Genomic DNA, 18,721 nt, shown 5'->3' with positions numbered 1-18,721 from the left:
CTAGGTGACATATTAGATATACATTTGTTAATTAAATTTGAAAACCAATCTTAATAGCATTAATGCATTAATGAATAAGTCTGAACACTTTTTCCACATTTGTTCATGTGAATGAAATCCTGAGAAATAATGAAAACGGTATTTAAAGATGATCAAATGTGTTAACATACACTGAGAATACAGATTTATTGGTGGATGAAAGCATTAGACTGCAAAAAAATTATTTTACAGTACAAACATTATATACAAAATACACAAGAATTCTTAAATTAAGACAGGAATACTTTGGAAGAAAAATATTTTTACATTTTTTTGGGAAAAATCTATCAGAATGAAGTGAGTTTATGCTTAATACAAGAAGGAAAAAATGATAGTCTGTCATTGTGGTAAAATTAATTATGTTGACTTAATTTAATAGATTTTTTCTCTCCCCACTGGCAGATATTTGTTCTTATGTTAAACAAAAACTCAATGACACAATTTTTTGAGAAAACAATACTTAACATCTTAGATCTTAAATGTGTCTTGAAGAATTTGAAGAATGTTGAAATATTTGTAAAGGAAAACAAGACAAAAATATTTTTTTTTGCAGTGCATGAAATCATTTAATAAAAAAGCACAAAAGGGATGAAGTATGTGTACAGCTAAATAAGGGGCGTTTCTGTGGATATACACTAAGCTTCCTGAAGCCGCAAATATTCTGCAGGCCGATAAGGAAAACCTGATAATGCCAGGGTGGATGACAGCCTCTGAACCTGGACACAGGGACAGTCAAATCCCTAAAATGCTTACGTGCTATAGACGAGGTATATATAGCTGGATTAAATCACCTCTCTCTCCCAGACAAGTCTTGATTCAACATGTTTAGGTCATTATTTGTTGGATACAATCTGTACAGAGAGCCATGGTTGTTTATAACAGCTCCCATGGAAACTACTTTCACCTGATGACTGATCTCTGGGGAGTGGCGTTAAACCATTTTGGTTGGCACAGGCCATTGTGAGTCGTGTCCATTCATAAATTGTTTTAAAGCCATGTGATGGTTGTTGTACTGGGAGTGCTGTATGTGGAGGAACATCCCTGACATGTGAACGGGAATCACTCACACTAGGATTCACAGATGTTTCCTTTTCTTAGACTAAAGAATCTCTCTTTAGCGTATTACATTTTAAACATTATAAGTCGACAAACAGTTTACGAATTAAATGAATAGTCCACTCTGAAAAAGTTGTCATCATTTACTCTCCCTCGTGTTGCACAAAACCCATTGGATTGTCTTGAGGTTGGGTGGCAAACTCCTTACACATGCTCCATTTGGATAGATCCTCTGATAGCTTTGTGTTTAAGATTAGATGAAAATTTAAAGACCGTGTTGCAAGGTTAATTTTTTAACGAATTTGTGCAATTTGCTTGTTGGTAATAAACATTTACACTGTTATCCATTGTATTTTATGTTGTTGGGTATCACAAAACGGAATATAATACGAAAAAGTAGGTACTATTTTACAGCGCTCTCCTTTCCCCCAATCCCGTCACGTTGGGGAGAGAATTTACCAAAGCCCGCCTTGAGAGCATTGAGAGTGACTAGAGAGAGACGAGTAGTAGACGAGAGAATTCAGATAGCACAGATTATAGATAAATATATATATATATATATATATATATATATATATATATATATATATATATATATATATATATATAGATAGATAGATAGATAGATAGATAGATAGATAGATAGACAGACAGATAGATAGATATCGACCAACAGCGACCCAAACGCACTCAAGCTTTTCAGAGCAGTTTCCCTGGGACAGCACCACCCACACAAGCACCTGCAAAACACAGAGATACACACACGTGGCTACGTTTGCAACAACATTTTCATCGGAGGGAGAGATAAACGTCCTTAGAAACGTCCATATAGCTAGCATGATGCCTTCTATTTCTAGATGACAAAGACAAATATATATATATATATATATATATATATATATATATATATATATCTGTGTGTGTGTGTGTGTGCACTGCTGCTCGTAGTGCTCATTGCTGCGATGCTAACCATGCATAGGCTTTGACGGACATCAGATCTTGGCAATTCCTCATTTGTCCTCTTACGGCTGGCTCTTGCCACCTCTTCCTCATCCCAGTCAATCGCTATAATGTTAGTTCTGATGCTGCTCAAGGCAGGTTTTTGAGCTCGTAATCACTATTTCATACCACGACTAACTACTTCGTACCATTCCAGGCAAGTTACGCCAAACTTTCTGAGCACAAGGAATTGTAACTACATTATTTTATTGCAACGTTACATTGACCTAAAATCGTTTTTTCAAGGTGTACCACTTGCATAAACACTGCGTCCGTAGGCAGTATTATTCGTAGGGGCTGTCATCGTTGTTTCACGTGCTGTGTGACCTCGGAACTTGGAGTACATCGATCTAGTTTGAGTTCACGGGTGGGAAGTCACGGGTTTGATTGCCGTTCCAGTGCACTCTCACACGTTTAAGGTTGGAAAAACACGGGTAACAAGGGTTAGGTTGAGGCGACCTTTAGGTCTTTAAAAAAACCAAACTGAGAGACCATTTTGAAGGATCAGGAAACCTTTTCAGGTGTTTTGAGTTGATTAGCTGATTGGCATGTCAACATATTCTAATTTGTTGAGAGAGAGAATTGGTGGGTTTTTGTTAAATGTGAGCCAAAATCATCACAATTAAAAGTACCAAAGACTATTGAATATTGCTTGGCATATCAGCATAAAATTCCTATGTGAACTTTTATAATCTTAACAACAAGGCTGGTAATATCAAATTAAATTGTAAAAATATAAATCTTGATGCTCTTAAATACATATTTAGGCCTAAAATTAAGATTTATGTATTTTGAATGCATATAAAATTCCAATTCATTTTGGTCACAGCTAAACTAATAAATAAACCTAATGTGAGGCATGCTAAAATGCTAATACATTTAAGGTCTTTTAATTACTCAATAACCAGCTTTATATATTTATCATCAACAAATGCAAAATATAAATGAATTAATTTATATATCAACTAATTTAATATTCCTTGTTCCACAGCTATTGCCATATTTTAGCCATGTTCATACTTCTTAACTGAACAGATGTAACTGTATTGAACAGATTTAAGCTGATTCTAAGCCATTTGAATGCATGCATGTAAAGATATAATTCTTTTAATAAATTCAAATAGATGCAAATTTGTAATGAATAACTATGACCTGTTTCTTACCAGTCATTTTTATGATTGGAAAATATGCATTCATAAGTTAATTAATTTATGTTAAAATGAGAGCACTGTGATTCAAAACAAGAGGTTGAACTTTTGTTCCGCTTTTTGGAAAGCAAAGGCCTTAAAAAAAAGAAAAAAAAAGAACAAGAGCCGCTGGAGCTGTAGGCCTGAGCAGAGCTGAACAGTTTTGGACTCCTACACTCTTAATGAGCGCCGTCGGTTTATCATCCATTATTAAGATGAAGAGACGGACCTCCCTCTCTCTAATGGGAGGTCAGATTGAGCGCTGGCCAGAGGACAGGGGGCAGGTGAGGCTATGAAGAGGGCCACAGTGCTGTAAACACCACAGGAAAGCCTGACAGCAGCCTCACAGCTGTGCAGGACTCAAACATCTGCGGTCAGAAAAAGACTTGTGAGTGTATACGACCTGCTAATGATATAAGCATTACCATTAGACTTTGAAAATGTTTGGGAGATGTGTGTACAGAAGAGAGAAAACCGCTGGGCCTGTTATGCACCCTTCCATCCAGCGTTAGCTGAAAACACATCAAAAGTTGCAGAATCACTCCAGCAATTTTGTCATTATTTACTCACCTTTATGTGGCTTCGCATGTTAGTCCTGCATGAGCTTCTTCTGTTGAACACAAAAGAAGATATTTTGAAGAATGTGAATAACCAAATATTAGTCATTGACTTCCATTGTATTTTTTTATTTCTTTTTGTGTGTCATAGTATTTTTTCCCCATACTTATGAAGCCAGTGAGGTCCATCAGCTGTCTGGTTGCCCACATTCTACAAAGTATCTTCTTTTGTGTTGAGCAGAAGGAAGAAACTCGTACAGGGTTTGAACAACTTGAGGGTGAAAACATCATTTTCATTCATTAAGATGTCACTCACTTTCCTTAAATATGGTGAGAAAGTTCTCTATAACAAGGAAAAGAGAGCCTATAATACTATTTCCAGTTAATTAGCCGTCATTTTCATTCACTTTACAACAGTCATTTTTCTGCTTATGGTGGCTTTTGTTAGTGGGAGGCTATTTTACTGCCTACTTTAATGTCTCCATAAATGTTCATTGAGCTCAGTGGTCACATTGTTCTTAGTATAGTGAAATCCATTGTCAAATAAAATAAATAATTATATATTATCTCTAAGCAATGATGGTGTGTTTCTAAACATCATATCATGACGTGGTGGGCGTCTTCTTCCTCTGGGAGCAGGTCGGTTGGGGTGCATGGAGTGGAAGGTATCCAGCAAGGCGGGGTCCAAGATGTCATTGCGTGGGACCCAGGAACGTTCCTCTGGACCGTATCCTTCCCAGTCCACCAAGTATTCCAGTTGTCCACCACGCCGCCGGGAGTCCAGGATGTCCTTGACCGAGTAGGCTGCGGCGTCATCTAGGAGGAGAGGAGGGGCTTCCGTCTCGCCAGGTTCTGTGGAGGGAAACACAGAAGTATGGTGAGGTTTAAGGAGTGAGACATGGAAAGTGGGCCAATGAATCTGGGACTGAGCTTGTGGCAGGGTAGACAAAGGCGGATGTCCTGGGTAGACAGCCAGACCCTCTGACCGGGTTGATACTGGGGGGCCTCGGAACGGCGAAGGTCGGCTGTCATCCTGCCCGTTGCAGTTGGTGATGGGCCGTGTCCCAGACCCTCTCGCTCTCCCGGAACCAATAGTCGACCGCGGGAACATCAGAGGGCTCTCCAGACCAGGGGAATAGAGGTGGTTGGTAGCCGAGTACGCACTGGAAGGGTGTGAGTCCGGTAGTGGTTTGACGGAGGGAGTTCTGTGCGTACAAGGCCCACCCCAGGAATTGGTTCCAGGAGTTCTGGTGGCTGTGACAGAAGGTACGGAGGAAGTGTCCGATCTCCTGGACCTTTCTTTCCGTCTGCCTTTTGGACTGCGGGTGGTAGCCGGAGGACAGGCTGATGGCCACACCTAGGAGGGAGTAAACGCTCTCCATACCCGGGAGATGAACTGGGGGCCCCGATCCGACACAATGTCCTCTGGAATGCCAAAGTACCTGAAGACATGGTTAAACATCAGTTCTGCCGTTTCCATAGCAGTGGGGAGAATCTTCAGAGGAAGACGTCAAGCTTTAGAAAATCTATCCACAATTATCAGAATACAGGTATTGTTGTCAGAGGGTGGAAGGTCCGTTATGAAATCCACCCTTAGGTGTGACCATGGGCGGTTGGGAACGGGCAGAGGATGAAGTTTGCCAGATGGTAGATGGCGAGGACTTTTTGACATGGCGCAGCTGGTACATCCACTCACGTACCTTCTGACATCCGAGGCCATGTTGGGCCACCAGAAGCGTTCCCGTAGCAACGAGAGGGTTCCATTGACCCCCGGGTGACCAGTGCCAAGTGATGTATGGGTGGAGTGGATGAGAGGAGTGCGCTGTGTCCTAGGAATATATTGGAGACCTGGTGGGCAACCTGGCGGAGTGTTGTTGGGGGCCTCGACTGGAGGGAGAGTCTCTGCTGACCAGGAGATAGGGGCAACTATGACCTTGTCCGGAAGGATGGGTTCAGGAGGATTGTGTGGATTTGGTAAGCAGCAGGTGTAGCCGTGGTTGGGAGCCTGAGCTGATGGCAGAGGGCGCTGGAGATGAAGTTTCCGGCTGACCCAGAATCGAGGAGGGCGGAAACTGGAAGAGATACAACAGTAAGTGTCACAACAGTGGTGAGTGGTTTCATTTGATATCGTGAGGGAAGGATGGCACTCACCATGGGACGAGGAGGACGAATGGGGCATCCAGCTATGGTATGCCCCGAAGCTGCACAGTACAGACAAAGATTCTGGGCCAGTCGTCTTTGACGCTCCGCCATAGTGAGGCGGTAAGAGTCCACAAGCATGGGTTCGTTGGCTGGTTCTGGGGAGCTGGCGTTCTCTGGTCGGGAGAGCGGTGTGGAGGAATGCAGCTGGCCCTGGTGCTCTTCAAAGCACGACTGCATACGAGTGGCGAAGCGGATGGATAGCTGGATGAATCGCTCGAGGCCGATGGTATCCTCATATGCAGCGAGATGCAACCACACTCTGGGTTCCAGTCCTTGACGATAGGTAGTGAGCAGGGCCGGTTCGTTCCACCCACTGGAGGCCGCCAGAGTCCTGAACTGCAAGGCATTTTTCATTGACAGACATTTTCCCTTGTTTCAAGTTGTATAGTCTCTCACCTATCGAGGAGTCCCAGGCAGGTTTGCCGAAAACTTCCCAGAAGTGTTCGATGAAGCTAGAATATGACTGGGTTACAGGGTTATTCTGGGTCCAGAGAGAGTCTGCCCACTGCAATGTCTTGCAACTGGGAAATTATAAAAGCTACCTTGGATTGGTCCGTTGGATATGAGAGCGGTTGCATCTCCAGGTGAACACTAAACCAGGAAACCGCTGCATTCCTCCGCCGAACCAGAGTAGGGCGCTGGCCGGGCCATGGGACTGGCGTGCACGGCAGGTGAAGGAGGGATGACGGGGTTATCGGAAGTGCTCGCTGGTGGTGGTGATGCGGGTGCTGACATGAGTGTCCGACGGAGTGCATCAACCAATTCCTGGAAGGGGTCCGTGAGGCTCATGCTTGCGTCTCTCGGTGCTGGTCCGGTCATCTGTTACGGATCACTCAGAGACAGAGGAGTAACAGATGAAGTAGATGTTTATTTAAAGACACAAGCAGAGGAGCGGGTAGTGAGGAGTGGATGGGTGTTGGGATCCGTGCCGGGAAGGAGGTGGACACGCACCGTTGGGGCTTAGAGGAGTCTTCGGGAATAATCCTTAGAGAGAAGATGGATGAGGAGTCTTCGGAGTATATCCTTGGAGAGAAGGTAAAGAGGAGTTAGTCCTTATAGTTAGCGCAGATGAATGATCTTGTCGTGAACGTGACCGGACAATGACTGGGTGCGTGTGTGTGGCTTTTATAGTGCTGTGGTGGATGGCTGGTGATGAGGATCAGGTGGTGATGGTTAGGTGGGGGAGTGCACCGTGATTGTGTTGAGGTGGAACCTGGCGTGTTTGTAACAGACATGTCACATTGTGATATTTAAACACAATTACATATATATAAAAAAAGAAAGATAAAGTCACATTGTGTTATATAAAGTTGCAAGTATTAGAAACATACAACACAAAGACACTATTACAAAAACCTTGAACAAGAAATACTGTTTCAGTCATTCTGCTTCAAATTTCTTTGCATATGCTTTGTATTTATTTACTAGCAATGGTTTCAAAGTAAATCTTATGGCAATTGTTTTCAGTGTATATGTCTCACTGTTATATATACATACATAACATATAAACCAATCCAAAAGAAATACGTGAAATGTGATGTAGCCTATACCACTCATCAACTTTCTCATCATTTCCCGATAATATCTAAAGATGTTTTTTTAGTCATTCATCTCCAACAGACTTATGGCATCTTCAGAGATAAAGTCAGATTTATTGTGATATTGTGTCTTTGTTCGTCTTTTGTGAACAGCATGAAACAGATGGTTCTGGTATCAGAATATGATGACAGATTTATAATTATCTCAAGTTACGCAAGTCGTTTCTATTAAGGCCGAAAGAATCTCTAAAACCATTTTTGGACACCAATGTAGCAATGTTAAAGAATAATTCAAATCTAACATCTGTTCTACTTTAGGAACATTTTGTAGCATATTCCCGCTCCTGTTAATAGACAAATATTCTGAGATTTATACTTTGTTTTTCAATTCCCCGGTAATATTTACATACACAGAAAAGATCCTCTCGGCATTTTCAAAGTAAGCACAATTCATGCTGCCAAGCAGCCGAAAGAGAATCCAATTATATTCGACTGGTCTAGAAAACCACCCTAACTGAAGAGGTAAGTCATTTTGACCCCGTTAATGAATTTGCAGAAAGATACGTGAGGTTCAAGAGAAGAAAGTTCACTTTCAGGACTCAATATCTACAAATGGTCCATGTTTTCGATGCCGAGTTTCGAGAAAAGAATCCTTTAATATCACATGTGGGGATTTATGGCTCATGGTTTTCTGCAGACGCTGCATCCCAGATGTTTGTGTGAGGATCTGTGTGTTCAGTATAGGGTGGGAATGGCGAGTGGTCAAATTTGAGAAGTTTGGTTTCAGTGTATTGGATTCCCTCCACTCAGCACTCTGTAAATTATTCAGCTGCGGGACTGGCTCGGTTTAGATTTTTATTAGCTCAAGACCAACTTCATATATTTCTCACTCTGAGTTTATCTCCCACTAAACAAACTCATCTTTTACACTGAGATGTGGATGATTTTGGTTCTTTGGACAAGCAGTGTAATTAAAAGCATGATAAATCAATGGTAGCATAACACTAAAACCCAAAACTAAGTAAAACAAGACAACGCAGGCTACGATAAATCCACAAACACCGCAAGTATGCTAATGTTTACTACAATTTGAACACTCGCAGCACGAATGGCTGAAATTCCTTTAAGCAGAATCACTGAGTTTCTAACCCAGGTCGTGTTAAAGTGATAATATGTTTTCTTCCAGCTAACGGCACAGTCTAAATATAACCAATGGCCATTTTAGGCTGGTATTTGTAATAGCTTTCTTATATTAGCTTGCCCATAGTGCTGCCTTTTGAGTCATTTAAAACATTGGTATAAGTGTTTACACATACGCGAATATGGGTCAATGGCACAACAGTGTTCACAATAAATAAATAAACATTGTGCCGCATTGTTAGAAATGCAGTCTTTTTATTCATGTTGGTTTCATACACTGCAAAATGAATGAAGTTACGTTTACTTTGGGAGAAAAATGATGTAAGATATTAAGTCTTGTTTTCTGAAAAACTAAGTGAGTTAAATGCTTAAAACAAGAAAAAATATATGTATATATATATATATATGTATCTGCCAATAGGGTAAGATCCTGTTTTCCCTTTGAATAAATTTTTTTTGGCCTTGCTGGCAGATTATTTATTTATTTATTTATTTTAAAGCATTAAATCACTCCATTTTTAAAACAATTTCAGAATACGTGAATTAATATGTTAAATAATTATCATAAATGTATCTTGAGTGGAACATTTGTCTTGTAATGGAAAATAAGACAAAACACTGAGGAAGAAAATATATACACCACACACAGTGTTTTTTTTTTATTTATTTTTTTATTGGGGACATCCCATAGGCGTAATGGTTTTTATAATGTAGAAACTGTATATTCTGTGGCCCTAAACCAACCCTACACCTAAACCTAACCCTCACATGAAACTTTGTGCATTTTTACTTTCTAAAAAACTAATTCTGTATGATTTATAAGCTTTTTGAAAAATGGGGACATGGGTTATGTCCTCATAAGTCACCCTCTCCTTGTAATACCTGTGTCATACCCATGTCATTATACAGAGTTGTGTCCTGATATGTCACACACACACACACTGGCAACTTTATTAGGTACACCTGTTCAATTGCTTGGTAACACAAATTGTTAATCAGCCAATCACATGGCAGATACTCTCATTTAGGCATCTAGATGTGGTGAAGACTTGCTGAAGTTCAAACCGAGCATCAGAACGAGGAAGAAAAGGGATTTAAGTGACTTTGAACATGGAATGGTTGTTGGTGCCAGACAGGCTGGTCTGAGTATTTCAAAAACTGCTGATCTACTGGGATTTTCACACACAACCATCTCTAGGGTTTACAGAGAATGGTCAGAAAAAGAGAAAATATCCAGTGACCAGCAGCTGTGTGGATGAAAATGCCTTGTTGATGTCAGAGGTCAGAGGAGAATGTTGCCTGGTCTGATGAGTCTCGATTTCTACTGCGACATTCAGATGGTAGTCAGAATTTGGCGTAAAGAACATGAAAGCATGGATCTACCCTGCCTTGTCTCAATGGTTCAGGCTGGTGGTGGTGGTGTAATGGTGTGGGGGATATTTTTTGGCACACTTTGGGCCCCTTAGTACCAATTGAGCATCGTTTAAACGCCAAAGCCTATTATTAGAGTATTATTGCTGACCGTGTCCATCCCTTTATGACTAGTGTACTCATCTTCTGATGGCTACTTCCAGCAGGATAATGCATCATGACACAAAGCTCAAAACATCTCAGACTGGTTTCTTGAACATGACAATGTTCACTGTACTCAAATGTAAATATATAATACATATAATATAATATGTATGTTTTAAACATATTTGAAACATATTTTCCTTATACATAAAATACACGGAAATTAACAATTTAAAATCAACTTTTCAAGGTAAAAAGTCATTTTGAAAATATCATGAATTATCATCTCATAAATATCTTTCATTTTTGGTTCGACCACATGACATGCCTTTGAAAGTTTTTCCAATTATTAATTAGCAGTGGAGATGTTTTGTTAAATATTTATTTTATTTATACTTAATGAGTCTTTTATTATGATGTTCAAGTATGTATGAACTGACCGACATATATTTATATAGCATATATTTAGTATATATTTTGACTAGAAGAAATTAATGAATAACTATAAAATAATGTCTCTCATGTTACTAAGCTTTTAAAAGCAAACAAACATTTTACAGTAATGCACTTACTGTGTAAGCATGTAAGTCTAAGTGGCAAATTATTCTAATTGAAAATGATTATAGTTCATGGTTTCATTAAATGCACACTCAGGACATCATCTGGTTCATAATGTCCATTAGGGTAACTAGATAGAAGACATCAATAACTCTGTCCATCACACACCCACTCCGGACAATCACCAGCCGACATAAGCAGCTATAAATCTTCATTGTTTATCAACACACATTTCATTCAAGTCACATCTTGGTAAGGACCCAGCCGAATAAAAGTCCCGCAGTCGCTGCCATTATAAAGAAGCATGTGCTGTCCAACAGGCCCTTGAGTGGCTTATCAAAACTCCAGCTCTAATGGAGAGAGGCTTTTAACAGGCTCTGATATCAGAAACATTTCTGAAAGAAGGCATCCATTAAAGCTGACTGCATAAATCTCAGGTCAGAGTTGAGGAGACTGCCGGCTGCGTGCTTTATGAAGAAAACCGCTCCATGAATGTCCCTCTCTCCCTTCTGATCCACACATCTATCACAGAGTAGTTTGTTGCAGTCAAAAACAGCAGAATCGGACCCTTGACACGGAGGAATGATGCCTGTGACGCACAAGTGCCGGGTCGATGCTAACTGTTTTTAGGCTTCTGCTGAGATTGAAGACGCTTCTACTGTTAAAACGCTCCAATCTCCTAATGCAGTGGCTGCTATATGAATGCACCAGGATATGGCTACAGTCTTTAGTAATTGTTTTCCCTTTCTTCTGCCAAACCAAGTAGCATTTTGATTTGAAATTCAGCACTTCTGACAAAGGTGAACTGGTATTTCAACTCGTGCTTTCGATCGGAAAGAAACCGAGCCAGCGAGCTAATCAATAAAAGCGGAGTGGTCAGCTTTTTTATCGCAAACTCATTAGAAAGGAAGAAGCCATACTGCAGGACCAGTACTTCATATTATAGACGGCTTTTTGTTTGAGAGGTGAACTGATCATTTTTACACTATTAACTGAGTTGCATAAATAATGATATTTTATTTTCTCTCTTTTTTCTCAAAAACTACCCACAAATTTTGATTGGACCAAAACCTAAGATGTAGTAGTTAACTGTAAAATGCTAAAACACAGTATGTTTAAACCCATTTTCCTAATTTGCTGCTTTCTCAAGATTTGCTGGAAATAATGAAATTATTAATTTGTGGTTGTCATCTTATTGTATTAACATTATAATTTGATTGACAGCTGAAGTTTTAGAAAATCACATTTTCTTTTTTTTTTTTTTTTCTTTTTTTTTTTGTATTTATTTATATTTGTTTCTACAATTTACTAAAAGTTGAATGACACGTTTTATCTTTTTCTTGCATGTATTTAAATTTGTATTGGTTTCAGAACAAATAAAAATATAAATGACCTTATACATACTCTTTTTTTTTTTTTTTAAACTGCATAAATTGGTCTTTAAACTAAAAAGTTCTCTATATTTTAGGACAAGGGAACCTTATCCCGTGAGAAAACTGTTTTGCACATTTAATCTTTAAAATCTTTGACTCTTGAGAAATGCACTTGAATGGTTTCATGAGCCAAATTTCACATATCAACCATAATTATTCCCATGAGCGGAGGCTGGTTTGACAGGCCTATAGCATTTCTTTTGTGTTTTTTCTAATTAAATTCATGCTTTCATTTACTGTCACCAAACATCTCATTTCAAGATATTAAATTAGTAGCGACACCCAAATTGAACATTTCTGTTAACTATTTCCATTTCGCCAAATGACAATAGAAAAAAAAAAAAAAAGCAATTAAAAATTTTAATACAACTTGTAATAGTATCTCAAACAGTACTAAAATAAGATTATAAATATAGAAATAACTCTCTCTGGCTCTATACATTTAAGTTTGGTCATCTTTACAGAAGAAGTTGTTTCGCAGCTTCGATGTTGTGATCAAATCATTAGCAGATTGAAGGTCCAGATGAGGACACATCTGCTAATTTGGCTTTCCGCCTCATGGATATAATCGACACTTTCTTGTGTCTCTGTGGTTGTCAACCGGGAAAACACCAAAGCAAACAAATCAGTCTCCAAGATTCTTGTGCTTTTCCAACTGCCCAGACCGAATAAACTGCAAACAGCCGTTTCTCACGTCTCATTAATGATTTAAGAGCCTCCCAGTAACCGCTGTGCTAATCACCTGTAAACACGGTCCAGTGAACTCAGCGGCTCTCTAATGAAAATCTAACACCTTGGAAAAGTGTTCGCTGTGGTGATAATAGAGCTGTGCTGGTATTAACACACACACATATGAGGAGATTCTCAGGCACTGCTGATTGACTTCAGCTAGGAGTTTGCCACACATCTTCGTGCCAGAAAAGACCACCCCAGAAACCTGTGATTATAAATAGATCCAATGGAAATAATAAAACAAATCTATTTGAGGCCCGGACCCCTAATATGAACTAAACAGCTCAAATTAACTAGGGGGCCCTGGTTCATTAAGTCTTACAGGAATGTTTTTATGGTTTCAGATTCCAAAACACGAATATATGCATGCATTTGAAATAATGAATGATTCATGTAATTATGAGAGTATTGTGTAAAGTATATTAGAAATACTGTCCAGAAAAAAAAAAAACAAAGCACATAACTGTTTAAAAGCTCCACCTTGTGGCTAGAACAAGAACTCACCACAACGAACATGTGCTATACTACTTGTGCATTTAAAGAACTTATTACACTATTAATGGCACTATAGTTTCCACTTCACCAGTACATGAAGAATTTACTTTGATGCTTGCTAAAGACAGAGTAAATATGCAGATCATCAACAAGTGAGATGATCCAAGGGCATTTTTCTAAACGTCTAAGAAACAATGATGTAGGCGAATGATTAGAAAGAAATCCGTGTTCAGTTTTATTTCTAAAGAATATTTAGAAATCAGATTCTATACATACGCCTTTAAAGTTTTGACTATAAAAGCAGCTGAACATATACTGTACTGAGCATGTTTTGGTAAGCTTTGAGAGTTTAACTTGATTATAGGCTTTATTGTCAAATTGAATCAGTACACGACATCTGAAACAGCAAACATGTCAAATCCTACTAATTAAAATGTAATGCCATTAATCTGGCAAACAAGTAGCCTTTTACCATCATCACTTTTGTCGATTAATTCCACTTATGTTTATTCTGATTACTATGAAACTGTTCAGCAACATCATTTGTGTGTGTGTGTGTGCTTCTGGCTTAACTGTAAATTGTACATCCAGTTAATAGTATATAATTTACCCGAGTCATGTAAGATACATATATTTTGTACACATTTTAAAAAGCAAACGGTGAATTTCAATGACTTTCAGGTAAGTTCAGAACTTTCTGAAACTGTTTCATGTTTACAGGTGCAGTATTAGGTTGCTGATCCAGGAGAGGCATTATGTTGATTATTTAATAAACCATGTGTTGAAATCATAAATGCGGTAAAGACATGGTGCAGTGACTTCTTCAGAAAACACTCAAACGTTCAAACACAAAGAGTACACCCAGAGATTATTTGATTTTTCATCGTAATACATTTATTTGAGCAATATACAATATAAACACATCAAACACTAGGGGACACTCTCAGGTCACAGCTTTGGTGGTCCTGTTAGTCTCCAGCCTTCCTTTTTTCCAATCTTGGTGAACATAGCCAAAGCTCCCAGACCGACACAGGCTGTGGTACCTGTGATAGCACTGTGTGCTAAACATACAACACCAGCAGACCTCTTAAGACTGTTCTTTCAAAAACACAAAACAGATACCAATGACCTTGAATAACTATGAAAACTGTGATTATTGTGCTTACTTCGAGCCCCGAGGAAAACCCCTGAAGCGCATCCACCAATGAAATAGTTGGTAGGGTCGTCAGGTGCATCTCTGGCCTGTGCGCTTAGACAGGTGGCCATTCCAAAGATGGCACCCATGGCAGCTGAAAAAGAAGCAAACGAGAGTAAATTACTGGAGCGAGTGTGTGCTGCCATCTGATATACATTAGATGCAGATGCATTGATTAAAAAAAAACATTTCATTCATGCATCTACTGTTCTGACATATAACAACAAGGCCAACAAAAGCAAGTGTAACAGACATTATTTTAACTTCTATTCAGCTTTGTATGATGAAGGTGCAGGGGCACTAAAGGCTCAAGCTGAATCACAAAAGCTTCATCCGAAATCGCACACTTCCCTACTATATATTAGGTGAAAAAACATTATGTGATAATAGTAGCATGAATTAATTCACAGCATTCAGCTGGCAAAAAGTCCTGTGTGTATATATAACCCCAAAATGCATAATAGGAAATGGGAGGAAAAAATCTGAAAACTTTTAGCATCAAATTAGCATATATATATATATATATATATATATATATATATATATATATATATATATATATATATATACACACATACATACACACACACAGGTGTGTGTGTAGCATTTTACAAATAATTTCACAACATTTAAGCACACTAATCCCACTCATTTCTTATATGTGAACCTGGACCACAGAACCAGTCTTAAGTGTCAATGTTGTTTTTTAATTGAGGTGTATACATCATCTGAAAGCTGAATAAATAAGCTTTCCATTGATGTATGGTTTATTAGAATCGGACAGCATTTGGCTGAGATACATTTATTAGAAAATCTGGAATCTGAGGGGTCAAAAGAAAATGTAAAAACTGAGAAAATCACCTTTAAAGTTGTCCAAATGAACTTCTTAGCAATGCATATTACTAATCAAAAATAACGTTTTGACATATTTTAGGTAGAAAGTGTACAAAATATCTTCATGGAACATGATCTTTTCTTAATGTCCCAATTATTTTTGGCACAAATGAAAAATAAATCATTTTGACCCATAAAAAGTTTTTTTTTTTTTTTTTTTTCGGCTATTGCTACAAAAACACCCCAGCGACTTAAGACTGGTTTCGTGCTCCAGGATCACATAAAATAAATCTAACAATATGAATAAATATTAGAATACCGTTTCATACATGATTTACAGAAGACATCCAAATATTTGACCATTTTATTTTCACAAAAGTTGTTTAAAACAATAAAGCAGACACTTCAATTACATTTAATATGCTTTGTGCATACAAAATCACTTGTGTACTGTAAACTCAATTTGATGCAGACAGGAAAAGTAGTTCGGTCTCAGTTCTGATGTTGGTGTTTTCTTCAGTCTTACCCATAGTGGCAGTGCCTGATGTGGCTCTGGTCAAAGCCTCCACAGCGGTTTCAGGAGGATAAGCCACAATGTGATAGGCTGAACCTACCAGCCCTGCACAACAAAAACAACAGCAGTATTAAAACAGGCGAAGTCTAGTGACATCTCTCCATAACCACGGTTCTAGTTCACTAGCATTCATGACAGCCACACAAACATATCAGTGACTTTAGGCACGAAACAAATCAACAACTGGAAAGTGATAGTAGCTCTGGGTTGCATTTGCAATCACAACCAAATAGACGCTGATCCCAAAGCACTTTATAGTTATATATAGCAAACAGACGGACAAAAGTAAAAAACAAACAAAACACAAAAAAAAAAAAAAAAAACACATGAAAACAAGACTATGGTGAGAACAGTGCGCTATGTCGTTCACTCTAACGTCACAAGCTAACAGCTTAGCCTGTGGAGAGCATAAGCAATGCACATTTATAAAACTACTCTCAAAGGATCCGTTAGAAACCATGCAGTCCAGATAGTCAGCAGACTAACCGATGGCAGTGGATACTTTTGTGGTGATCCATGTTTTAGTAACGCAGTCTTTGCCCTCTTCTAGATCCCAGTAGCCCATTTCTGCATCAAGGACGCGACTGAATTATCGCGAGAGTTCGCTAAGTTTTCTTCTTCTTCTTTAGAATGTTGGCGTGTTCCCCACCAGAGGCGATTCCGCCACCTTCCGTTTATTTTCTTACATTAGTGATAGTTACACTTTTGTCTTTTATTTCGGGTTCACACACTGCTGTATTTCTGTTCCCATCTTTTTTTTCGTTCTTTTTTTTCTGTTACCTTTAAAGTTTTCTATAATTTTGCTGCCCTCTATATTTCCTACATTTTCGATATTACATGTTCAACCACAATTACCCTGCAAAAAGAGATAAAAACGTAATCTTGTTAAAAATACCCTCTTTCCTACATCTTCCAAAATCGAAACCTTTGACGGACTAATTAATTTCATGTTAAAATCTTCCTGTATCGGCAGTATCCCATTTTTTATGCTAACGTTACTCTTTTTGAAAATGTGATTTAATTTCTCCTCTTCTTAATGGCCACTCTTCTTTGCAGAACTGCTCAAGTTTAGTTAAAGTTGATAGTGAGTGTTTGTGGACTGAAGTCTTCAAGGATTACACAGATTTTCAGTGGAGTTTATGTCTGGGCTCTAACTGGGCCGTGAAAGACATTCACCTTTTTATTCTTCAGCCACGGTGTGCTCTGTTTTGCTGTGTGCTTTGGGTCATTGTCATGTTGGAAGGTAAACCTTCTTCCCATTGACAACTTTCAGTCTCGGTACTGCATGAGGCATTTCTTGAGGAGTGGCTATTTTCTTGCAACCTTCCCATACAAGCCACATTTGTGGAGAATTTGTGATATTGTTGTCACATGCACACAATGACCCTCTCAGTCATCTCTCTGATCAGTTTAATTTTGGTTCTTTCATCCAGTTTGGAGCGACGTCCTGATCCAGGGAGGGTCTTTTTTGTACCAAATACCATCCACTTCTTAATAATATACTTCACTGTGCTTCTAGGCATTGATAAAGCCTTTGAAATGTGTTTGTATCCATCTCCTGACTTGTGCCTGTCCACAACTTTATCTCAGTGATCTTTTAACAGTTCCTTACCACACACAGTTGATGGTTTGCTTTAGTTGCACTAGCAAGGACTCATACGCTCCAGGAAAGCTTTTTTTTTCATACTGAGCTGATCAAAATGAGCACAGCTGATCACAGTTGAAAGTCAAATGGCTTTTTGTGCCATTGAGAAGCACCTGCAGATGATTTTAGGAGAGGGAGTGATCCTTTTTGCAACTCTGTGATTCTTTTTTTTTTTTTTTTTGACATGTTATCTTTCACTTGGATGTTATAAGTTTCACTAAGTAAATACAGCTGGATAAATAAAATAAAAAGTGTCCATCTTTATTTTAGACTTCAAAACAAAAAAAAAATGTGATTATTTTAAAGGGAAGTGATTCTTTTCCATACCAACTGTATACACACACACACACACACACACACACGTTTGTTTTTGTGAAAAGTGGGGACATCCCATAGGCGTAATGGTTTTTATAATGTAGAAACTGTATATTCTATCGCCCTTCACCAACCCTACCCCTAACCCTTACCCTCACAGGAAACTTTGTGCATTTTTACTTTCTCAAAAAAAAAACTAATTCTGTAGGATTTATAAGCGTTTTGAAAAATGGGGACATGGGTTATGTCCTCATAAGTCACCCTCTCCTTGTAATACCCGTGTCATACCCATGTCATTATACAGAGTTGTGTCCTGATGTGTCACAAAAACATGCCCACACACACACACACACACACACACACAGACACACACACACATACTGTAACACGGGGAGCCTAGCTAGCAACACAGTTGGGGGTTCAAATGCAGGCAGGAGTGGTCAGAACAGGCAGGGTCAAACAGCAGTAAACAGGTGTTGAGACACTGGACATGGATGACCCGATGGAACGAGACTCTGGGATGTCTGGGATGGAGAATGGTAACACTGGACTGGCCATCACCAGCGTGGGGCTTTCTGCAGACCATGCGGCTCCCTGCCCTCGGCAGACAAGAGAGTGATCCAAGAAACAAGCAATGGTCAGGACGGGCAGCAAACTAGGGGTGCTCCGATCGGCCGATCGTTAATGCGCATCTCGTCAGTAAAGCC

The 18,721-nt window shown here is 39.0% G+C and overlaps 1 protein-coding gene across 1 annotated transcript; it reads right to left on the bottom strand.

Moving 5' to 3' along the window:
- Positions 1-14,319: 14,319 nt before the first annotated feature.
- LOC128022783 (NADH dehydrogenase [ubiquinone] 1 alpha subcomplex subunit 11) lies at positions 14,320-16,709 on the bottom strand. The gene is made up of 4 exons (XM_052610575.1): positions 16,541-16,709; positions 16,007-16,099; positions 14,618-14,740; positions 14,320-14,512 (listed from the first exon to the last, which is right to left on the bottom strand). The coding sequence occupies exons 1-4, from the start codon at positions 16,617-16,619 to the stop codon at positions 14,400-14,402; spliced, it is 408 nt and encodes a 135-aa protein (XP_052466535.1). The 5' UTR covers positions 16,620-16,709; the 3' UTR covers positions 14,320-14,399.
- Positions 16,710-18,721: the final 2,012 nt, after the last annotated feature.

The sequence above is a fragment of the Carassius gibelio genome, chromosome A11 (assembly GCF_023724105.1).
Source record: "Carassius gibelio isolate Cgi1373 ecotype wild population from Czech Republic chromosome A11, carGib1.2-hapl.c, whole genome shotgun sequence".
NCBI classification, from domain to species: domain Eukaryota; kingdom Metazoa; phylum Chordata; class Actinopteri; order Cypriniformes; family Cyprinidae; genus Carassius; species Carassius gibelio.
Note: the sequence above shows the minus strand (reverse complement) of the source record. Positions and strands in the feature narration are given on the sequence as shown.